Here is a 25934-nt window from a genome sequence, read left to right on the forward strand (position 1 = left end):
TAATCTAATCATTCTTGTCACAACCATAGAGTATGCATGGAAGAGGTGTCAGCTCCCAGTATATGGGGCTTTTATAAATTGTAGTGCAGCCTTTGATATGATATTTTATTTATAGCGTGCCTATACACAAGTGTTTCGACACTTTGACCCAATACTTACGGAATAAGCTGTGGAATAAACTTGTACGGTGGGGGATTCCACACAGGTTATCAATGATCAGGCTGCTCTACATCAATACCTCAGTTAGGGTCAGGCTGGATGGGGAGGGCAAAGTTACTAACCTGATCCTGACCAGTAGAGGTGTCAAAAAAGGTTGTAGACTGGCATCCACCCTATTTAATTTCTACTTGGCAGACCTGGCAGTAGCATTAAATGACAGCCTAACATATGACATCAAAATTGGTCCTTTGAAAATTGGGTAGCTGGGATACGCAGACGACCTGTTGTTATTTGACTACACATCCAAGGGGCTGCAACATAAACTGGAGGTTTTGGAGAAATGTGCGCAAGAGAATAGTCTGAGAATTAACTTGGAGAAAACCAAAATAATTGCCGTTTTGGGGAAAAAAAGAATTAAATCCTCTAATAACATGAGATGGAGTGTTGATGGAAATAATGTTGAACAGGTGGAATGCTACAAATACCTAGGAGCTTTTGTGGATCACAAATTGAATTGGAAAACGCAGTGGGTAGAAAATAAAAGTAAATGTATAAAAATCACCATGGCTAAAAGCCATTTTATTGGTAAGCAAGGTGGGTGCTCGCTAATTACCATCTTTCTGCTATAGTATGCGAAAAGTGTACCCTGCCTCCTACACAGGGTTAAAGTATGGGGTATACAACTAAAAAAGGAAGTGAACCTGTTTGAAGTAAAAAGCCTAAGAATCCTATTTAGGATGCCCAAAACCCTCCCGATGGACTATATTTTGTTAGAATGTAACATGAAGCAAATAGGTGATATAATGGAATATAAAGTGGCTATAATGTATGTACAGTTGAGTAACCTAGATAATGGCACCACAATTGTAAAGGTATTGAAAGCATTTAGGTGCATTGATAAGGGTGAAAACTTTGGAGTGATGGGACATTTCTGCTGGTCCACCTATAAAAAATGGTCCCATGACTGAGAAAATGAGTGGACAAGATATACATAATTTGTTTTTATTTATTTTTTTGACACAGGGACATAGGCTACCCCACCTGTATGACACTTGCTTGTAGTGTGATATCGCGCTAAAGACTATGACATATGGTCTTTACATAAATAAGAGTGCACCAATATTCATTTTCATATGTGACAATTTATTTTCCAATTAATGTTTTTAAAAAAAGGCCTATGTAGGCTACTGTATATATGTCACCAATTTCCAACTTCTTCTTCATGGAGAATTACATACAAAAGCCATCATATTATATCTTCATCTGACTAACAAATTGTAGTACTGATATCTTGGGAGGGTTGGTACAAATTGTGACTTATGATGTGGTTAATCTACATAACACATCTATCTAGTCGACACTTCTGGTGTTTCTGGCACAAGCTGGATGGTTGGATGTGCCAGTGCCGTCTTCAGGACTAAGCAAGAGAGCTTGGTAGTATCTCTTGTGGACCCCTTTGATGTGACATCTGAGCCTGTTATTTATGGTGTCACAGGTGTGTTGAAGAATTGCACTGTTCTTCTATGAAGGTGACTGCTGTGCGCCCTATGGGTCTTGATCCCAATCAAGGTGGTCTGGTCAATGCCCACGTGGATTAACTGCGTCTTGGTCCTTTTCAAGAAAAATAAAGAATAATTCTTCCAAAAGAACATGAGTAATTTGTTCGCTTGGTCCTTTTCAAAGGACCAAGACGCAGTTAATCCACGTAAGCATTGACCAGACCACCTTGATTGGGATCAAGACCCATAAGGTTCACAGCAGGCACCTTTATAGAAGAACAGTGCAATTCTTCAACACACCTGTGACACCATAAATAACGGGCTCAGATGTTACATCAAAGGGGTCCACAGGAGATACCACCAAGCTCTCTTGCTTAGTCCTGAAGACAGCACTAGCACAGCCAACCATCCAGCTTGTGCCAGAAACACCAGAAGTGTCGTCTAGATAGATGTGTTATGTAGATTAACCACATCATAAGTCACAATTTGTACTAACCCTCACAAGATATCAGTACTACAATTTGTTCGTCACATGAAGATATAATATGATGGCTTTTGTATGTAATTCTCCATGAAGAAGGAGTTGGAAATTGGTGACATATATACAGTAGCCTACATAGGCCTTTTTTAAAAAAAATTGGTTTTATTGGTTTTTAACAAAGGAACAAACAGAATGGCATACGTTCTACACATCTCACCACTGTAAGCATATGATTGCATGACAAAGACGATATGCATTATGTCAAATAAACTTTCGCGTCATACGTTACATTGCTTATAGCAGAGTATGTCCATTGTATCTTAAAGAACCCTACCCTCCCCCATCCCCCTTCCCTTCCATGAGTGAGCACTCATCCGTTGAAAGTTATAGAAGCGTGGGGTCTTCGTACGTGTTCTATGCACATTTCCATTGTCTGGTCGGTCTGAATCCTCCTATTACAAATTCTTTTCCATTGTCTTCTGTCGAATTTTACTTTTTTGTCAGGACTCGGGAAGTCCTTCCAAGTGAGACTCAGAAACTGTTACGAGGTGTTTATTTTTAAAGTCTGACCATAGGGTTTCACATTGGGCGGCTTTGCCATGTAGAGAGGCTGTTTTCGTCTCCATTAGGTAGATGTTTGTGGCTAGAGTGATCCACTCATTTTTGCCAGGCACCGTTGCGGATTTCCATTTAATCACCAAGAGAGCCCTGGCCGATAGCAGCAGGTGGGGAGTCAAGCCCTTCACTCTGGCCATTGGTCTTCATCCTTTTCCAAGCCAAACAGTATGAGGTAGGGGTTGGCGTCTCTTTGGATACCTTCTATCTCTGTAATCCATACCAGGACCTCATTCCAGAATACTATGATGTGCTGGCAGCCCCACCACATGTGCCAATAGTTGGCGACTTCTCCGCATTTCCTCCAGCATGTTGGGGTCATTGTCCTCTTAGACATTCTGGAAAGTCTAAGAGGGTCATATTGCCATCTGTGTAGCAGTTTGATGGTGGGAAGTTTATATTGACTCGATATGGATGTTTTGGAGGCCGCTCTACACATCGTATCCCATTGATCAGGATGTAATTCTTCCCCAAAGTCTTTCACCCATCTCATTCTGAGGGGCTCTGTTGATCCGTCCCCTGCCGCTATTAGTTCTTGATACATTGCAGATATGAGGCCCTTCATCTCGGATTTAGTGTCTAAGAGTTTCTCGAACAGGGTAAGGTCTCTGTTCAGTTTGTCCCTCCATTCTGTTTTCAATAAGACCCCTTTCAGTTGGATGTACTGGAACGTGGATAGGGTGCCTATACCTAACGCCTCCATCAGGTCTGGAAGCGTGATAAATGAGTCTCTCTTCTGGAGCTGTCCTACCCTTTCCATGCCTGCCTCATACCATGTTTGGAACCTACCCACATTAGGTATGTGGTTGTTTATGCCAGGCGACCACAAGGGACTGAGCGGGGACAGCCAGGTGGTGATTTTTCACGTTTCCATGCCTGCTCGCCATGTACTCCATATAGTGCTCAAGATGGGGTGGCCTTTAATTTTCTGTTGCACCCTTTTGTGTGGGGTCCCATAGCCATTCCGATACCGTGGCGGGGGACAGATAGTGATTGTCCATCTCGACCCTTTGGAGGTTTTTATGATCTCTGAGATGTGGGATCAGGACGCACAGTTGAGCGGCTTTATAGTAAGTCCTCAGATCGGGGAGCCCAACCCCTCCCTTGTCTTTGGGGAGCGTTAGCGTGTTGTACGGGATTCTTGCTTTCTTCCCCTGCCATATGAATCTCACCATGGTCCTTTTGGCTTCAATGAAGAACTCTTTTGGAACCTCAACCAGGAGCATCTGGAAGGGGTACAGGAAGCGGGGAAGGCATACCATCTTGACTGCATTGACTCGGCCGAGCCAGGAAATCGTCAGTTTTTTCCATTTTTTTAGGTCAGCTGCAAATCGTTGGAGGAGTGGAGGAAAGTTGGCTTCAAAAAGTTCATTAAGAGTCTTGGTAATCCGTATGCCCAGATATTGCAGTGTGGTGTGTTCGAATTTGAGGCCCAACGGGAAAAACCTGGTGTCATTCACTTCTGCAGTGCCCTGGAGAGGGAACAAAATGGACTTGGTCCTATTTACTTTAAACCCGGAGAACTGGCTATATTCGTCCATTAGTTTGAGGGCATGGGGGATGGACACTAAAGGGGTAGGCCTTTTTAAAAAAAAAACATTAATTGGAAAATAATTTTTCACATATGAAAATTAATATTGGTGCACTCTTGTTTATGTAAAGACCATACGTCATAGTCTTTAGTGCGATATCGCACTACCGGCAAGTGTCATACAGGTGGGGTAGCCTATGTCCCTGTGTCAAAAAATACTGTTATAAAGCATCCAAGATGGCCGCCGGGGCGAGGAGACGCAGTTAATCGGCGCTCCGCCCGGGCCGCCAAAAATAAAGCACGCATAAGGCAGTAAGGGCCCGTTCCTCGGCCCCCCCCCCGACAGCTGAGGTCCCCCCCCCCCCTGGCGTGGGGGCGGCGACGCGGCAGGAAAATCGAACGCGAACAGCGGGAGAACAGGTCCGGCCCCTCCCCCATCGGAGCCGTACGGGACTTCACCGCGCAGACCAGCGCTTCGGAAGAAGGCGGTGCGGCGGGGATAGCCCAGCGTGGGAGCAGGATCGGGAGCTCCGCTGGACCCCCCGCCCCCCCCCCCCTCGGCAGGCCCTGACAGGCGGTCCCGAGGATCAGGGATCCGCCCGCGATCGTGTCAGCGGCGAGGAGGAGGAGCGGCACGGGGGAAGGAGCGGAGCCGCCCGCGGAAGAAGGGAAGCAGAACACCGGCAGCAGAAAAGGTGAGCCAGCCGGGGGGGGGGAGGCGGCAGATGAGCCATCATCCACCGAGGCAGCACAATGTGACCCAGCACCCACCTCCATAATGCTGTGAAGACACGGAACAGGAGGGATTGGGAGAGGTGGGAGTGGCGCACTAACGGAGATCGAGACTGTCTCGGGAAGACACGCGGAAGAGGGTCTTCCATAAGAATTCCCAGCTAGAAACAGCACCCAGGCATTGGACCGGCTGGGGATCTCTCCCCCTGCACGGCACGACCAGGGCACAAGGGAGTCCACCGCTGGAGTCGCCTCCCCCATAAAGGGGGGGGATAGCGGAGTGGGGGAACGCAAGAATAAGCCTCATAGCCACAGGGGTGAGGACGAGACGACTAGGAAAGAAGAGGAATAGGGGACACCACGTCCAGAAAAACAAGAGCTTCCCCCCTCCCCTACACTCACAGGAGTACGCCGGAGGAACCGAACGGGGGAAAACACTACTGGAAGGCTACAAAAGGGTACAGAACCCCATAGACCCTCCAATAAAACACTCCGCCATGTCAAGAGCAAAAGGGAAGGGCAACCCCTCCCAACAGACACCCCAATCGATAAAACAAGGCGCAGATATATTACAAATGTGGACTACGGAGGGAGCATCACAACCGAAAGGGAGAACCCAGTAAGGAACCGATGGCGAGGCAGAAACACTCTCCCAGAAACAGCATCCATTGACCAGGGAAGATATGCAATCATGGTTCATGGATTTTCAAGAGAAGTTCATGTCTACAGTTCAAGAGCAATTTGCAACCATGAAGAGCGAAATGAAACAAGCGGTCCAAGACATAAGACTGGATATAAACAACCTCGAAGAGAGAACGGATATGGTGGAAAAATCAGTGCAAAGTCTTGAAGAAGATACGAGCCAAATAGGCGAAGCACAGGAACGGTTGGTATCTCTCACTCAAAACCTGGAAATACAATGTGAGGATCTGGAGAATCGCTCCAGACGCTCGAACATTAGAATCAAAAACATGGTGGAATCAGTACTAGATAAAGACTTGAAAGAAGCGGTAAAAGAAGTGTTTAGAGACATATTGGGGACGCAAGATGCTGAAGCTATCGGAATCGACAGAATACACAGGGTTGGACCCAAAAGATCTGGAGCCCCAGGGGAAAGACCACGCGATGTCCTGGTGGCCCTCTCTTCTTATCCGCAGAAAGAAAAGATTCTAAGAAGGGCGAGGGAAATGGAACATATCAAAATGAACGGGCAAGACATCCAATTGTATCAAGACTTGGCCATGGTCACCCTCCAAAAAAGAAGAGCAATGGCCCCACTAGTGAAAGTATTAATTGAAAAACAGATCCGCTACAAATGGACCTTCCCATTTGGGCTGCTATTCACCTGGGAAGGAAAACAGAGAAGGGTCACCACACTGGAAGAAGGCCTCAGCACTCTGGGACTACAAGAGGAAGAGGTGGAACGAGGAGAAGCCTCATACAGGAGAGATCGTACAAGAAACCCAATGGGCTGGGAATCCAGTAAGAAGAAAAAGACAAGCACAGGGAGGGAGACCCGAAGGAAGGTACCATGAGAAAAATAGAAAGATCGCATAACTGGGGGACAACATGGAAACCGGATGCTGAGTATGGACCGGGGGGGGGGCGGGGGAGCGGCACCCAAGGGACAATCCACGGTTGGCGGCCCGGGCGAGCCCCGACAGGGTGGTAATCGGAAATAACAAGTGGATTACTGGGGTTTAGGACTCCCCATGGCATACCCCCCGAGGGTATGGAGGGCAGGGAGCGAGAGGCGCAACGCCTCAGCATCAATAGGAACCCTAACCCTACTCGGGGGACAGTTTGTTGAGTTTAAAGTTACAAGTTGGGGGAGGGGGGAAGTTGGGGGGAGGAGAAAGGATCGGAGAAATCTAGGAGGCAAGAAACGCAAAGAAGAAGACAGGATGCATCGACACACTAATACAACAAAATGGAGATGGTACGCATATTAACCTACAATATTAGAGGCATGAACCACCCAACAAAAAGAGCGAAATTAGAGAGGCAGTTTAAAAGAGGAAATGCTGATATACTGCTTCTCCAAGAAACCCATATAAGAACAAGGGATAAGCAGAAAATAAGGCTAAAAGGATACACAATCTGGGCTCAAGCAACGACAGTGGGAAAAAAAGCGGGGGTATTGATAGCGGTAAAAGAAGGAAAGGGCTATAAAATGCGGGACACAAAAGTAGATAAAGATGGAAGATACGCCTTCGCCAATATAGAAGTGGAAGGCTATAACATTACACTGGCCTCAATCTACGCCCCTAACCAAGGACACGATGGGTTTATTAAAGATATGCTATCAAAGTTGGAAGAATTTGCAAAAGGGGAAGTGATCATGGGAGGGGACTTTAATTTGGCATGGAATCCACATTTGGATAGGAGCACGGGGAATACTCAGGGACAAGGGGCGCCATCGAAGAACCTGAGGCAAAGAATGGACCACTTGGCCCTGAATGACGTTTGGAGGGAATTGAAGGGCGAACAGAGGGGGTACACATATTTCTCACATGTCCATAATACTATGTCCAGGATAGACTATTTATGGGTATCAGTGGGACTACTGGGAAAAATACAAGGGGTGGAAAAGGGCACGATCGCCCTATCGGATCATGCCCCACTGTGGCTAGATGTGGCATTCCCAGGGAGAAAGAACGGGCTCTGGAGGTGGAAGCTCCCGCAGGAGTTGATCCAGGACCCAGCAACAGGGGAGACAATAAGGGAAATGATAGAGGAATACTTTACACAGAACGACACCGGGGAGGTGGCAGTGAGTACAGTCTGGGATGCATTTAAAGCAGTGCTGCGGGGGAAGATGATAGCGTTGAAAATCACAAGAGATAAACAAAAGTTTCAATGGGAAAAGGAATTGGAAAGAACAATAGAAGATATACAAGAAAAAGTACTGACACGCCCCACCAGGCTCTTAAAAAAATCACTAAGACATACACAAGGGCAATTAGAGATGTTACGTACAAAGGGTGCAGAACGTAATTTACTATATCTGAAACAGAGATATTACATTAAGGCGAACAAGGCAGACAGATTACTGGCGAGACAGCTAAGGGCCAAAAAGAAAGAAACGACGATCAAGGCCATGTGCGATGCGAAGGGGGATGTCCAAACTCGCACACACGAAATGGGGGAAGCACTGAGGCAATACTATCAAGATCTCTACTCCACCGAAAGCCCTAACATAAACGCCCAAGAAGCATATCTAATGACCCTACAGATACCAAAAATAGCAGAAGAGGATAAACAAACATTAGAAGCCCCCATTAGGGAAGAAGAAGTTAGCAAAGCAATAAAAGGACTCCCAAGTAACAAAGCCCCGGGCCCTGATGGTTTTACAGCCCCATTTTATAAAAAATACTCAGATATATTGACCCCGATACTAACCAGACTCTTGAACTCATTTAAGGATAGCGGTAATGTGACCCCCACAATGAATGAAGCAAAAGTTCTGGTGTTCCACAAACCAGGTAAAGACCCTACTAACCCAGCATCATATAGGCCAATATCCCTGATTAATCTAGACGCAAAAATGTATACGAAAATCCTGGCGACTAGGCTATCCCCACTACTTCCAAACCTAATTAGTAAGGATCAGTCGGGATTTATCCCAGGTAGGCAAACCCACGATAACACTAGGAGGCTCGCACATCTAGTAGAGAAAATTGGCATCTCCCACACCCCAGCGATACTATTGTCGGTAGACGCAGAGAAGGCGTTCGATCGGGTGGAGTGGTCCTTGTTATTTAAAGTACTGCAGCACATGGGATTTGGAGAACAATATATCGCGCGCATTAAAGCAAACTACAACTCACCATCCAGCAGAATAGTCATTAACGGTGAGGTTACGGATAAGATTATAATCTCAAGAGGAACGAAACAGGGATGCCCCCTTTCACCACTGCTGTACGCCCTATTCCTGGAACCTCTTCTTATAAAAATTCGAGAATCAATAAATATTAAAGGGATCAACATGGCTGGACAGGAACATAAAGTTATAGCATATGCGGACGACATGCTAATTACCTTAGAAAACCCCGAATCCACCCTTCCAGCCGCGGTGCGAGAGCTAGAAACCTATGGGACCATATCCGGTCTTAAGATTAATAGAAAAAAATCAGAGATCCTAATATTGGCAGGGGACAGAGCAAATATAGAAAGGGAAGCAAAGAAACTAGACCTTACGATTGTAGAGGGAGGCATAAGATATCTGGGAATAGTGATCCCTCAGAAAATAGAACAATTTTATGGGGAAAACTATCCGTCGCTACTCACAAACATCCGTAAGGAATTGAGCAGATGGAATCCCTTGCAGATATCATGGTGGGGTAGAATACAATCAGTAAAGATGACTATTCTCCCAAGGGTGTTATACTACTTCCAGGCTCTCCCGGTGAGTGTCCCCGACTCGTTCTTCAAAACCCTAGCAAAAATAGTATCATCTTTTGTGTGGAAAGGGAAATCGCCTAGGATAGCGAGAATGGTCCTCACCGCTCCAACCAGGGAAGGGGGGATGGCGCTCCCCCATTTCAAAAAATACTTTCAGGCGGCACAGCTTAGAGTCCTAAGGGAATGGGTTGGGGAGAACCCACAACAAATTTGGGCCAAACAGGATAGAGCAGTGGCAAGGACCCCGTTGGTAGAACTTCTCTGGAAGCAAAAACAGCATAGGCATAAGAATGTAGGGATCAGTGAAATTATGAGGACCACATTGAAAGTATGGGATACCCAGACACGAAAAGGAATAATGACCACCGCACTGGGACCCTTTACCCCCATATGCAGAAATCCACAGTTCCCCCCGGGAATGGAACAAGGGGCATACGATAGCTGGGAGGAGGGGGGCATAACCAAAATAGGCGAGATGTTCATTGGTAAAGAAATTAGATCACAGGAATCCTGCAGTATAGACGAAAAAACCCCCAAAAGTAATAGATATAGATATGAACAGCTAAAACACTGGCTGAACTCCCCGGAAATCACCGAAGCAGCAACCAGAGATCTCACAGGGTTCGAGACATATATCATCTCCAATACGGGGGAGAAAAAGTGGGTATCCATACTATATAAATTCATAAACACACAAGGAGAAGACATTAAATGGTCATATAGAATAAAATGGGGTAGAACGCTCGAGGTAGAACCAACGGATAAGCAGTGGGAAGACCTATGGAAGCAAATCCCCAGAATGACCCGCTCGGCACAAACAAGGGAAATGTGGGTAAAAATTATGACTCAATGGCACTTTACCCCAGAGAGGCTCCACTCAATGTATCCAAACTCATCTAACCAATGCTGGAGGGGGTGTGAAGAAGTGGGCACTTGGAGACACATTTGGTGGGACTGCAAAGGTGTTAAACCCTTCTGGGAAGAGGTGAAAAGCGAAATGGGTAAAATATTCCCGGATGTGGGTTTGCTGGGGGAGGGAGTGTGGCTCTGTGGAATCAGAGACGATACAGCAATGCAATACAGCAAATCACAATGGAGAAGCTGTATGGGCCTACTTATAGCAGCATGGACCACTATAGCGCAGAACTGGAAGAATAAAAATACTCCACTGACCTGCACTTGGCTTCGGAAAGTGTGGGCCCACATAACTATGGAAAAAATTACACATAAGATCCAAGGAACTGGAGACACATTCGGAAAGGAATGGGAAGGGATATTGCAATACCTGCAGTCAGACTTTATGGGTCAATGGTGCCCTCATAATGTTAAGGTTTCAGACATCTTCAATGCATAAGTGGAACAATGGTCTTTAAGATTTCACCCGACCAGAGGGGAGGGAGGGGGTGGGAGGAGGGAAAGTTTTAATGTTAAATGTAATTATACCTGCCTTGTTTCAGTAAAACCAATAAACACAGTTTAAAAAAAAAAAAAAATACTGTTATATACCCTCATGATATAGGTCCCCCTGATCAAAAAAGAGGGCCACACACACACACCCCTTGGTATTACAAACAAGATATTGTCATGACCCATAGAACTTGCCCTTTTTGGTCCTCCTAGTCCTTATCGCGCCGGGGCTTGTATTCCTTGTTACTCCCAACATGGCCGCAACAAGCGACTAGCCTCACACCAGCTTTCACGACGCACACGGCACGTCCTATAAATTGGCCACGCCCCCGCAACCCCGCGCATCTCAACGCTATCATTAGGTAGTGACTCGATGTGTGTGTGCTGTTCGGCAAATCTTCTATCCAAGATCCTGGTTCCCTTCCTCCTTCCTTCTTCCTTTCCCTCTACTGGACTCCTGGAATCCCCATTCTTAGCGACCGCTACCTACTTCCCTGGACATCCTGGAACAACGGCCTTCCCGGAACTCTGAACGCGCTCTGCAGCCGGACGAGACTCGAGCGAGTCTATACAAGACCCGATCCGTCCACAAGAGGAAACCTCCCGCGGAACAGAGCAAGAAACGATCCCAGGTGAGACGGGGGGAGATTTATGACAGTTTGAGACACCAAACGACCGACACTGATACTGCTATGGAGAAAGCAGTCCAGGACCTTATGCGTGGCATGTAAGCGCTCACAACTGAAGTACAGAACTTAAAGGCTGAGAATGCTGCGCTAAAGCAGCTAGTGTTGTCTCGCGGCCCCGCTAACAAGGACAGTGTGTTACTTGGTGGAGTGGTGGACAAATATGATGGATCAGCAAAATCCTTACGTGGATTCCTGGATTCCTGCTTGGTGCATTTTACCTTTAAGCCCTATTATTTTTCAACTTCTAGGGCGAAGGTGGGCTTCATTATCTCGCATCTCACAGGGAACATGTTAACCTGGGCTCAGCCCTTAGTCAACTCAGGGGATTGCCTCCTGGATGATTATGATGGATTCATTCAGGCACTCAAGACTATGTTCGACTGCCCAGAACAGGTTTTTAGTGCTCAAGAAAGCTTACTTGATTTTCAACAGGGTACCCAGGATATGTTAACATACATTACTAGATTCAAACAACTGGTCAAGGAAGCGCATTGGTCCTCTGAAGCAAGTTTTACTCTATTTCGCAGGGGTCTAAACGAGGACATTAAGGATGAATTAGCCAGGGTGGCTCGTCCTAGTTCCTTCCAGACTCTTATGGATCTAGCCCTGCAGATAGACTTTCGAATCCAGGAAAGAAAGGCTGAAAGAAGACCAAGACACCTTTTCAAAAGAATTCCCTTGAGACCTCTGTTAAAACCGATTCAGACCCAACCCCTGACACAGATCCGGAACCCATGCAAATCGGAGCCTTCCGTGGGCCTATTTCCCCTCAAGAAAGGATGAGAAGGATCCACACAGGCCTGTGGATGTATTGTGCCTCGGATAAACATCTTGTTAGAGAATGCGCTCTAGACCCTCCACGGCGTTCGGGAAACGCCAGCTCCCGATCCTAGATGGAGCGAGGTGTCGGGAGAGAGATGTTTGCTCCACATCAATTCCATCCTTCAACTCTCCTGGACAAAATAGTTTGGTGATTCTACAGGCCTTCCTCTCGCCCTCCAAAGACAAGACCTATCCCATTCTGGCCTTGGTGGACTGTGGAGCTATGGGAATTTTCATTGATCAAGACTGGGTAGTTAGTCATCAAATTCTGTACGAGACACGAAACACCATGCAGCCGGTGAAAGCAATTGACGGAAGACCCCTTTATTCAGAACCCATAAGCCTGCAGACTAAAGAGATCCAACTTTCCATAAATCATCATCAAGAGCGGATTACATTCAACATCATTACGTCAGCCCATTACCCCATGGTTTTGGGTATGCCCTGGCTACAAAAACACAATCCGTATATCAATTGGACAGCAGGATCATTATTCCTGGGCTCAGAGTTCTGTATGTCCCACTGTCTATCCCTGGACCCTTCCTAGATAACTCCTAAAGAACCTCCAAGAGACCAAGAAACACCACTCATGGTTTCCAATATCATACAAGTTCCAGAGTCCTATCAGGAGTATGCTGATGTATTTTCTACCTCCATAGTCCAAGCATTATCCCCTCACAGGCCTGAAGACTGTGCCATAGATACAGATCCCTCAACTGTAATTCCCTTCGGCTGAATGTTCATCCTTTCCGAACCTGAGAAAAAGGCCCTTCGGGAATACCTCAACACCAATCTTGAAAACGGCACCATAAGACCCTCGAAATCTCCAGCGGGTGCGTCATTGTTCTTCTTTTCCAAGAAGGACACCAAGGAACTCAGACCATGCCTCGACTATCAAGGCTTAAACCAATGCACCCTCAAAGATCGATACCCACTGCCCCTGATTTCGGATATCCTGGAAGCTGTGAGAGGAGCCATAATTTTCACGAAGCTGGATCTCCGGGGTGCCTACCATTTAATTCGAATCCGGGAAGGGGACGAATGGAAGACAGCATTTAGAACACCCTTTGGTCACTTTGAATACCTAGTCATGCCTTTTGGACTAGCCAATGCTCCTGCAGTCTTTCAGCGTTTTATGGTCAGGGTTTTCTCGGATATGTTGTTCCTCTTCGTCATTGTCTATCTGGATGACATATTGATTTTTTCCAAAGATCCTCTAAAACATGAAGAACACGTAAAGGCAGTACTACGACGACTTCGTGAAAACAAACTGTTAGCCAAACCCGAAAAATGCTTGTTCCACGTTACTTCTGTTCACTACCTAGGATTCATCCTTAGCCCAGAAGGAATTGGCATAGACCCTTCGAAGATAAAGGCCATACTGGCTTGGCCCGCTCCCCCTTCTGTGAAACAGGTGCAATCCTTCCTGGGGCTCGCCAACTTCTACCGGAAGTTTATTTCTACCTTTTCAGAGATTGTTCAGCCAATAGTAGCTCTACTGAAGAAGGACACCCCCGTTATCTGGTCTACATCGCAAGATCAGGCATTCCAACGATTGAAGACGGAGTTCACGCAAGCCCCCATCCTGACCCAACCCGACACAAATCGCCCATTTCTAGTGGAAACGGATGCCTCCAACTACGCCATAGGGGCGGTCTCGAAACAGGAACTTGAGGATGGACTGGAACACCCCATTACTTACCTTTCACGAACCCTGACCCCCAGTGAGACTCACTATTCCGTCCTGGAAAAGGAACTCTTGGCCATCCGCCAAGCCTTCACTGAATGGCGACACCTACTTCTGGGTGCTAGATATCCAGTTCAGGTCCACACAGATCATCGAAATCTCCAAATCCTACAGTCTTTGGAGTGCAGGAACAGTCGTCAGGCCCGATGGGCCTACTTCTTTGCCCAATACCAGTTTCAAATCACTCACGTTTCTGGATCACAAAACATGATTGCTGACGCCTTATCTCGACGTCCAGACTACGCAACCACTGAGGATAAGGCCTATCCTAAGATGTTTCCCCAAACTATCTTTGTAGCTCAGGCAATCAACCTCCTGGAAGAAATCCGAGCTCAAACCCAGTCCTCTGACCTCTGGAAGGAGATTTCAAGGAAGAATCCATGGAATCGAAGAGTCAAGGAAGAATATCTATTCAAGGACAATGCACTGGTCATTCCTACGCAGAAATTACAAAACAAGATAATAAACCTCTGCCATGATACCCCTCACTCCGGTCATCGTGGTATAACTAACACCCTCCGTCTTATACAAAGACAGTTTTGGAGGCCTCAAATGAAGACCGACGTACAACAGTACGTCAAGGCTTGTACTGTCTGCAGTCAAAACAAACATGATAACAAGAGACTGGCGGGTCTTCTACTGCAACCATCGCTGCCAACAAGACCATGGGAGTTTATTGCTACAGACTTCATTGTGGAGTTACCATCTTCACGAGGGTACACGACCATCATGGTAACCATAGACTTGTACACCCATATGGGTCATTTCACACCTTTGTATAAGCTATCATCCTCCTCAGAACTTGCTGGAATCTTCCTGGAACATATTTTCCGTCTCCATGGACTTCCTTCCAAGATCATATCGGACCAAGGACCTCAATATGTCTCACAATTCTGGAAACATCTCTGTCACATTCTAGGGATCCAACGTGCTCTCTCATCAGGTTTTCACCCACAAACCAACGGAGCCACGGAACGTGTAAATCAAACTGTAGAGCAATATCTTCGTTGTTTTACCACCAAGGTTCAGGATGACTGGTCTCTCCTCATACCCCTGGCCGAGTCTGCCTACAACAATTCCGATCACTCTGCACTCAAGGTCAGCCCTTTCTATTGCAGTCAAGGTTTTCACCTGTCCGTTTTACCTTCTGTTCTTCCACATCCCACTCCAGTACCTACTCTCGACTCTTGGATACAGACTCTCATCAACATTCACAAGGAAGCCAAGGAACATTTGAAAGAGGCCCAAACACGCACTAAGCTCTATGCGGATTCCACGAGAAGACCAGCGCCCTCCTATTCTGTTGGTGATCAAGTCTGGTTGTCCTCAAAACTATTACCCCGACATCTACGGCCAAACAAATTGGCTCCTTGGTACTATGGAACATTTTCCATAAAGGAGGTTGTCAATCCTGTCTCATTCCGACTCAAGCTACCCGATTCCTGGAAGAAAATACATCCAGTTTTTTACACCTCCCTATTGAAACCCTACATCCAATCCTCCCGAAAATCCTGCAGGCCCAGTCCAGTTGTTGTGAATGATCAGCTAGAATATGAAGTGTCCCGAATATGGGATTCCAGGTATAAACGGGTACGACTTCAATACCTGGTGAATGGAAAGGATACCCTCCTAGCGAGAGAACCTGGGAACCAGTTTCTAACTTAAATACCCCTCGACTACTCAGAGGATTCCATCTCATACACCCGGGCAAACCTGGTGGAACAGGTCTTCGGAGGAGGCATGCTGTCATGACCCATAGAACTTGCCCTTTCTGGACCTCCTGGTCCTTATCGCGCCGGGGCTTGTATTCCTTGTTACTCCCAACATGGCCGCAAACAAGCGACTAGCCTCACACCAGCTTTCACGACGCACATGGCACGTCCTATAAATTGGCCACACCCCCACGGCCCCGCGCGTCTCAACGCTATCATTAGGTAGTGACTCGACGTGTGTGTGCTGTTCGGCGAATCTTCTATCCAAGATCCTGGTTCCCTTCCTCCTTCCTTCTTCCTTTGCCTCTACTCGACTCCTGGAATCCCCATTCTTGGCGACCGCTACCTACTTCCCTGGACATCCTGGAACAACGGCCTTCCCGGAACTCTGAACGCGCTCTGCAGCCGGACGAGACTCGAGCGAGTCTATACAAGACCCGATCCGTCCACAAGAGGAATCCTCCCGCGGAACAGAGCAAGAAGCGATCCCAGGTGAGACGGGGGGAGATTTATGACAGATATACACAAGCCAGGATAAACCATAACCCGAAACATGTGATACAAAGTGCTGGAAGGGAAAGGGACATGGTACGATTGGCTTCCAATGCTAATAGTAGCAGGTTTATACAGCAGTGATTAGAGCGTACAGAAGTAACCCAAATATTTGGGTGCTTTTCCAAATAGTAATACAGGTAGTCAATATCTACTGTTTAAATTAAATGGTTCGGAGACGCTTGAAATTGTTGGTGCTAAACTTGGCATTGCAAGACCCTGTCGGTGGTGTAGATTATGTGGGGATTTGGTTATTGAAACAGCCGAACACATTATATGCCATTATGAGAGCCTCATAGCGTAAAGAATGAAAAATTTGAAGGCATACAACAATTCACTTGACTAAGTATTTTAATGTGGTGTGGAAAAAACTATTACAGGGCAACTATGTGAATTTAATCTATCCCATGATGACATTTTATGAGATATGTATTAATGTATTTAGCCAACTTTCTTATGGTATATTTTAGTGTTGGTCCTTTTTTATCTGTTTTGTATAGCTTAATGCAAGCACTGTGTTATAGTGCCATTCGTTTTTTTTAATATGATGGTTCATGATGACTATATGTAAATCCAATTGATGGCTGAATGCATATTATTAAATAAATAAACAAATGGTTTATTAAAAAAAGCCCCATCGACAAATGCAAGAAGCCATATACTTGGGAACTCTCATAAATAACAGTAGGACAGATCTACCACGTCAGCTTTTCTTGTGGACAAAGTTAAAGACATTTCTCTCCCAAGAGAGATTAATACATAGAAAATTAGGAAAATTCTCCATCACGCCAGTAATTAACTTCTACCAAGCTGAGGTCACGCCAGTACTAATATACAGAGCAGAAGGATTTCCCCTAACACCTTGGCAGTTATGGCGCTCGTTGGAGGGGGCTTTTGGAAGAAAATTCTAAGGCTGCCGAATCTGATACTAACCTCCTTGATACGATTTGAATTGGGGTTGATCTCCCTGCAAGCAAGAGTCTCTTGGAAGTTGCTAATGTTATACAGAAAATGCCACCTGCCAGACATAGCAAAACCATATGAAATCCTGGAGGCTGCATTAAAACTACCAACAATATCCTCTTGAAAGAATGGAGCTAAAGTTGTCCAAACTTGTTAGACCATCTCCAAGCTAAGGAAGAAGATTTGATGATCAATCCTGCAAAGGTTAAATGGAAACTTTGGCAAGACGATTGGGTAAAAACCACAGCAGGAAAACACCTATATAAATTGGAGACTGCTTCGAGGGAAGAACATAAGACTTGGGGCTCAATACCAATGTACCTATCAAAATGTACCAATAGTTTATATAGGTCTCAATTCCTACATTTTAGGATGAAACTATATCCCACAAATCAGATCCTCAAGATCTACAACTGACAAACAGCTATGGTAAACTGTTGAATTTGTGGCAAAGAAGGGACAGAAGAAACCTTGAAACATCTAACCCTTTTCTGTACAGGATTGACAGACAGGAGAACTAAATTCCTAGGGGCTTTAGTTGAGGACAAATACTCTGGAAAAGAGGAGGATTTCTGGAGCAGCTTGCAGCGGGGAGAACACTTCCTGGAAATATTTGCACTGGTAAAGTTTCTAAAGGAAGAGTTCAACTGGGCAGAGAGAGATTACTCTGAAAAGAACTGAACGAAAGAAGACATTTCGGAAAGGAAAGATGAAAGGAGAACTCAATTGTTTAAAGTGATTTTGGATGGAACTAGTAGAACAAAAGGTTTGTAACAAACCATAGGTTTAATGAAAAAAAAACTAACACCGTAGTGATGTAACATACTTTTAGTCCCTAGTCCCTTTTCCTCCATACCGCATGGGTGTCCCTCACTAGGGGCAGGAACAGAACCTATTTTCCCACAAAAAAATGTATGGCACACAGGGGCGCAGCCACGGGCACATGCGCGCTCAGCAGACTCTGCCCTTCGGCGCCTCACCTCAGTCCCCCATTTTTCACATCGCCCAGTTGCATTAAAACGGACTCATTTTTTAGGGGGAAAGGAATGGAGGGTCATATGGAGGAAAGGGGACTTTGTACACAGATTTCGTTAGTCACTACAGTTATTAATTAATCCTAACATCCCGTCCCCTTTCCTCCATACTGCATGAGTGATTATCACTGATATTAGACCTTCTGGAGGAGAGTGGCTCTGCCTCATTATGCAAACAAGTTCCTCAATACTGCTTGACCAAACGCTGCATCAGACCTAGTGATGCTGTGCAAGCAGTTAAGCTTGCACAAGGCGGATGGGGACAGCCAGGTAGCCGCCTTTGCTCCTCACTGGCCAAGGTACATGCCTCTGAAAGGCTACTGCTGTTGCCTTTGCCCAAACCGCAAGCGCATGCCTGTTGGCTGGACACAGTTTATTCTACAGTTTATATGCTTCTGCAATCGCTATTACCATCCATCTTGCTTTGAATGCCTTAGAAGGCTGCGTGCCAGGCGCTGAGCCCCCAAACGTTGCAAACAATGCATCCATCTTGCAGACTTCCTTGTTTCTGTTCTCACTTCCATTGACGTCCTGCTTTCTCAAACCCCTAGGGAGGGTTTTGCTTAGCGGGCTCCCCTCCTTAGTCTCAAAGGGGGTGGCTCCCCCAAGGAAGAAGGGATGAAACCTCCAGGCTCATCACGTACTGTGATGAATCTAGAGAATTTTCCCCTTCTTCCCAAGTGGGAGCCATCCCCTTTGAGACTAAGGAGGGGAGCCCGCTAAGCAAATAACTAGATAGGGGTTTGAGAAAGCAGGACATCAATGGGAATGACACCCCCCACCAGGGAACTTGGACTCCAATTCAGGTAAGGAACTCCCTACAACTGAGACATTAGCTGCATGAATGGGAATACCAGATGTGGATCTGACTGTCAACTGTGGAACTCCAAATAATGTAGAAAATGCATTTGAACATTTGGCTACAGGCAATACTGGCGTCTCAATGGGCTTGACAGTTAAACAATCCCCTTTGGTATTCCCCTGAAAGGAAGAGGAGAATCGATACACAGAGGCAAGCCTCCGACGTACCGCCAGTATCGTACCGTCACTGGGAGGCAGAGCCAGCGCCGCACAGAGAAGGACCCAGAAGGAGGTCTGAAGCAAGACCCGGAGAGAAACCGAGACAGAAGCCAGAAAGAACGAGAAACATGGTTGACGAAGCACAGTGCTGAGTGGAGTCGGCGAGTCGCAAAGGACATGTTGGGCTTGGAGTCCAGAAAACCACGCCAAACCCAGCAAGCAAGAGAAAAATGAGTCCCCCACTTGCTCTACGTAAAACCAGTGAGAAAGCAACATAGCGGCGAGCGAAGAAACATTCCCACTTACATTCAGGAGAAGACGCCTAGGAGCTGGGGAGAACGGCACTGTCACCGGGTCAAAGATACCTTGCTGGATCAGGACCTGATATGGAGAAAGTACGCAGGTTGCTCATAGAAGAGGGGGACACAGAGACCAGACTGTGAGAACAACGGGAGAAGGAACTAAGAGTCTAGACAAATACCAGGGGCTACCAGCTCCATAGAGGGAGTCAGACATAAATAATACAAGTGATTAAGGGATCCCTAACAATTCAAACTTTGAAAGCAACCAAATGACTCAAAGGCACACCCAAAAACCAAGAGAAAGATATACTAGAATGGGATACACATACCCCTATGAAGCAAGCGAGAAACTGGTAATAAGAGAACCATGGCAGCCAGGAGGGCCCTATAAAGCAAGTAAGGAATCATCCCAAGGGGAAAACAGAATCGAGCAAGACTGGAATCTTGTGGGGAGAGACCCACATAGTTGGTGTAGGAGGGTTAGAGCAATATCCCTGCATCTACAATCACTGAGAGGATAGACTTTTTTGGGAACTTGAGAGTCCATACTATATACTTGAGAAAACCCTTTTCTTTCTTTGGAACTCTGACAAGATGGACACTGATAAAAAGAGGAGACCTATATCCTATTAAATATTTGGTTGAACTGAAACTAGAAAAGAGTCCAGGAAATACGGCAGAGTAAATAAGACTGAGGGCAGCCTATAGTACCCGCTTTTCCTTTTAAGTTATACTTCTGCATCCCGCCCCCTTTCCTGCATCCTGCATCGGCGTCCCTCTCTAGGGATGGGAACTGATTTTTTTTTCTCCACAAACAGTATTTCCCCTTTAAATTCAATGCTTCGGGCGTGGCAATGGGCACATGCGTGCTCTGCAGACCCCACCCTGCGGCACCTCAGTCATCTTTTCCATGTCAACTGGAGCTGACCTATTTTCACAGTGCTAGTGGTTAAGTTTGTGCTTGTAATTCCACGTGACTTCGCTTTCCACAAAGTGTTTGCTTTTCTTATTTGATTTCTTCACTGGCCTCTGGTGCTTCACCTCTCCCGTAGTATGCCGGTTCAGGCGGGCTTCAGCAGGTGTCCTTCCTGCGACGTGCAGTTCCCGGCCTCAGATCCCCATGCACTCTGCCTACTGTGCCTGGGATCAGATCACGGCTGGGAAGGCTGCACCACATGTGACTCCTTGACACCACGTTCACTTAAAGATCGGTTGGCCAGGTCGAGGCACATTCTTCCCGTACCCTAAACAGAACAGGGAGGTGAGCCCACTTTACAAGACCCGCCCTAGGGGTCTGGGCAAGTGGGATCTCACTGGGAGTGACTCCCATCTAGAGAGGAAGGACTCTCATTCCCACAAGGAACACCCTACCTATATGAGATTACCTTCAATAACAAGTAATGTGCCTTCCTTTTGTTTGGCTTCAGGTAATGCTGGATCAAACACGACGCATGGAGGAAAAGGGAACGCCCCTTTGAGCATGAACTTGTATGTAACCAGGACGCAGCGATCAGAGAGGAGGAGAGTGACATATACAGAGGAAGCCCTCCAACATAGCTATGCCTTGGAGGGGCGGAGTTGTGCGGAGCCGCAGAGTCTGTGCCAATCAGACGGTGAGAACGCCAAAGAAAGATGTCAGAGGTCCGGCGCAGAGAACAGCAGGAAAGATGCTGTCAAGATGGAGTCTTGACGACCGTCCGAAGTGGTAGCGTCAACGCCTTGGGCCACATCAACAGAGCCAAAACGAAAGGAAACGGGAGAGATGAAATCTCCCGTCAGCAGACCTACACCGAGCACACCAACATGGTGAGACACCCAGAGCGAGTCCTCCGTGAAACAGACAAAGAGGCGACGGAGAGTCAAGGAAAGCAACCTGTATGGATGCCAAGCCCCGAAAAGCCACATGCGTTGAGAAGGTACTGAAGTGGAACCGGGAAGAAGGAGGCAACCGGAACCACATGCATTAATTGGAAGGAACCCTGAGGTTGACTGTGAATCACTGAGAGAGCAAGAATAAGTATATTGGGAAATATTGAGTAAGTTACCAAGTATACTTGCTGGTGAATATTGGAATCCATTACCAGGAGACTCTGAAAAGCACACAGAAGTAAGTCCAAGTATCAATGCGTGATATCTAAGAAAGAAAGAGGGGAACCCAATAGTGTGTCCCTAGGAGTGGTGGTGTCACACCATTATTAAGGGTACATAACATCCTAACCTAAGGAGAGTTGACCTTTAAAAAATCTGAAGGACTAAAAGTAAGGACAAACTATAAGAGTACATTCAGAATAACAGTAAGGAGGATATCAAGGACATTGCTAGGTCTTTCACCCTCTGGAGTACCAGACCTATGAACATATGCCAGGAGTTACAGCAGCTCATGAAAAAGACACTGTGAATCAGGAAGAATAGTCTTAATTGACTTGTTTCCAGTTTACCGGACTTATCAGACTTGTTACACCATGGGCTAACCCTGAAATAAAGTTTAGAGACATCCGTCTAAAGGGAAGGTGCCAGAAGATATATGTTGGCAATTTTTTAGTTATTAGTTTAAGTGGTAGAGTCAGATAGGCCTTTGGAACGAGGACATTTTTCTTTGGACTTTTGACGACAGACTAGCCCCCTTAGTTTGGTTAGGCGGGGAACATCCCTGTAGCAATAAGGCGAGTTAGGCATTTTCCATGTTATTTAAATAAAGCACTTAAAGTGTCCAACCTGTGTATGACTCCTACTTCTGACGCGACACAGTACTCTCAGAGCAGTTCCTGGGATAGTTTTAATTCCCCTAATACACCTACATTTTCTCATATGCCATAAATGATTACATGTAAAATAAAGGAGACATGCACATGCGGTTCAATATTCCAGTGCACCCATATTGTCTCATAATTAGCTACAGCCAAATTAAGAAGATGAATAACTTGAGGAATGGGGCACACGAGGATGGGTACAAGAATGTTAAATACCGAGATTCTTTAATGGAGAATCACTTACCAGCTCTGTATCGACAAAGTGAAAGAAATCACTACAGTCCACCAACTCATGCTTTCTCTCGTGCCGGACAGACATCAAAACAGATGGAGGGAGAGCCACTAGAATCCTTTGCAAAGAAAGAAAGACCTAGTTAGGTAACCTATAAAGACAAACGCCATGTGCATTCAGGTGTCACAGTTTTAATATGACATCCTGTAAGATCAAACACATGAGTATCTATATAGTAGGCATTACAAAAAGGCAAAGGAATGTTTGCAGGCGCACTTATTACAAATGGCAGCTATTATTTGTATGCCCTCTTTGAACCAAATAATTGTTTAACTCGTCTGAGCTTTTTTAAATCAATTTTTTACTGTGTTACAGGGTTTACACAAAACAATATTCATAGAAAAACAGTTATTAAGGCAAATGCAATTCTCTAAATGCCCTGTAACTGGACTGTGTTTACTACGAATATTAATGTAATTTAGTACAACTATCAAAAAGTGTTAGGTAGAGGACGACTGGCTATACGTTGGGCTATCAATTATCTGTAAACCAGTCCAATACACCAGAACAACAGAAATTTGTCATCAACTTCTTTTTTTTTTAAACTTTTTTTTTCCGTCGGCAGAGGCATAAAGCATATAAATACATCAGAGCAGACAAAGCATTAGGTACATGCATAAGTGAATACAGGGGTATACAGAAACAATGGGGGGAATGAAACATCGCGGGGCAATAAGTTCCCAGGTTCTTCAAGGAAGCGGCTGGGAGGAATCGTCTACTGTGGAGGTGTCATCTAAGCCATTCAATTAGCTATTGAAGGCGGACAAATGTTTCGGAGGCGGGAGCGAGCTGGGATCATTTCAATAAACTCTTCTTCACAGTTTCGGGACCACATGAGCAGATTTAACCATTTCTGGAACGAAGGGGGGGTGGGACTCTTCCAGTTTTGCAAAACACATTTTTTAGCCACTATACAGCCAATATTCAGGAATTTAGCCATGCTCTTAGCTCCCTCAGTCTGCCATATCCCAAACAGAACACCCAACGGGTCAGTGTCAACCACAGAGTCAGTAATATCAGATAATGTTTCCAAAACCCTGCCCCAGAATGCAGTCAGGCCTGGACAATTCCAGAACATATGTAGATGGTCAGCTCCCTCCGCGCCGCATTTGTCATCATCTTCAACGTGCAAATTTAATCACAGAAATTGCTCAGTGTGTTAGGGGGATTTGTTTGTGCACTCTGACAAAGTCCTCTGCCTGATTCGGGGGACTTCTAGTGAGCTGACTAAGGATGCGGGGGACCACCCTGAGCCAGTTGATGAGGGTCCCTGGGAGGTATAGGGAGGATCCATTGGTCACCAACACTTAGTCCAGACCACTGAGCAGGAGACAGTCAGGTGCTGGACAAAAGTGCCAACAGACCTTTAGGTCCTTGCAAGGACAGTGCCAATCTCATGCACAGCAGCGTACCCCTACCCAACCCAGTCTCTCAAAGAGCTAGGCCTCCACCTTATCAGAATCATAAATGAGAACTCTAAAGAACTGTCAAATGCTTACAGGTCTTGCTGCCGTGGTACCGCCAACACTTTCAGATGCGAGGGCACAGGTGCAGACTCTCAGAGACAGGAAATCCAAGATGTTGGAGAGGATTCTTAAAGCAATGGTCTAGCCACGGTTTCAATTGCTCACAAAGACATACCTTGAGCCTGTGGGTGGAGGCAATCCCAAGGCAACCAATCACGCTGCAGCACTAATGTGAATATACATGTACAGAGAATAGCACCCAGATTGGTTGAAGGTAAGGACCAACTGGAATATGAAAAGGACATCCCAGGAAGTAGAGGTGGGAGCATTTAGAAGACTTTGTGGTAGGAGTTTGGTGTGAGTTGGTGATTGGGCAGAGGAGCAGAAGAGTCAGAAGAATAAACTACTTACGCAGCCTCCTTCCTGAGAGGGTGAGTGAAAATATCAGGTGGTGGTAGGAAGAAAATATCAGAATGTGGTAAGAGGGAAACATCGAGAAGAGCTAGGAGGAAGATACCAAGTGGAGCTGGTAAAAAGAGACTGTAGGAGGGAAAACTCAGATGATGGTAGGGCAAAGATATCAGATGGAGGAAAGAGAAGGAGAAATTACCTTACTGTAATGTTCTTTTTCTGGATTCTTCTCCCGCAGATTCCTCATCTACTAGATATCCACATCCAGCTCTACTGCTCGGAAAATCTTTTTTTTGTAATCACTTTATTTTTATTTTGAATAAACATACAAAGAACAGAAACATAACTCAAGTTCAATACCATTACAATGCTTAGGTAAAATGCAGAACATTAAGAATAGTCATAAAACATTCTTTAAAATTCATGAAACAGATTAATTAAGCGCAATCATAAAGTACTATTTTACAATCAGTTATTAATTTTCAGACATACAACAATCAAGACAAGACAACATTAAAAAGCACAACAAACAATGATGTATATATCAATCAATCCAACCCCCTTACCAATGAAAATTAACAATTGTATATTAAGTACAGGAAACCTAGTCATACAATTCATTAAAGGACCCCCATAGTCGTGAAGAACAACCCTCTGTTCCCTGTTTTAAAAACATAACTTTTTCATAATAATGCTCGGAAAATCTTTGACATAGGGCGTAGCAGACCTCAACTCGGCCGCCCATCCGTCCTGCTCATGCTCGATCGTCGGCTCAGGACGTGATGTTGGGCGTCGTATATATACCACTTCACTACGCCCTAGACCTCAGTTTCCCCATTTTTTCCCAAGCTCGACTGCTGCAGAGGAAAACAGTGAGAGAAGAGGCTAAACAGCCAAAAAGAGGTTAGCAACAACAACAAACAACCCAGTCGGATGAAAGAACTCAGTGGAAAACTTCCACAGTAGTCAGAATTAATTTTTAAAAAATCCATGTTTTTTTTATTTTTAAAGATTGATTGAGAGAACATGCGGCTTGAAGACAGAAAACGGTCACCTCAGGACCTTCACCAGATGGCCACTCAGTAAGAGAGACGTGCACTAACTGCCAACCAGTTCTGAGCGGGGATTAATGGGAGGGGAGATGAGGAATCTGCAGGAGAAGAATCCACAGAAAGAACATTACGGTAAGTAATTTCTCCTTCAATGGATTGCCTTTCTCCCGCAGATTCCTCATCTTATAGACTCCCCATACATTAGGACAATGGAGGTGGGCAGAAAGCTCACAGTAACAGATTTTGCAGCACTGCCCTGACAAAACACACGTCGGCCACACGGGCAACGTCCAG

The 25934-nt window shown here is 45.7% G+C and overlaps 1 protein-coding gene across 6 annotated transcripts in view; it reads right to left on the reverse strand.

Moving 5' to 3' along the window:
- FANCA (FA complementation group A) overlaps window positions 1-25934 on the reverse strand; it is a 3206914-nt gene that overhangs the window by 869081 nt on the left and 2311899 nt on the right. For all 6 annotated transcript variants that reach the window (XM_069646037.1, XM_069646039.1, XM_069646038.1 and 3 more), the window contains one exon: window positions 22664-22769. In XM_069646037.1, the coding sequence (XP_069502138.1) occupies window positions 22664-22769 (106 nt within the window). The remainder of the gene's footprint in view (window positions 1-22663; window positions 22770-25934) is intronic.

Source organism: Ambystoma mexicanum, chromosome 2p (assembly GCF_040938575.1).
Source record: "Ambystoma mexicanum isolate Mex_15411 chromosome 2p, UKY_AmexF1_1, whole genome shotgun sequence".
NCBI lineage: Eukaryota > Metazoa > Chordata > Amphibia > Caudata > Ambystomatidae > Ambystoma > Ambystoma mexicanum.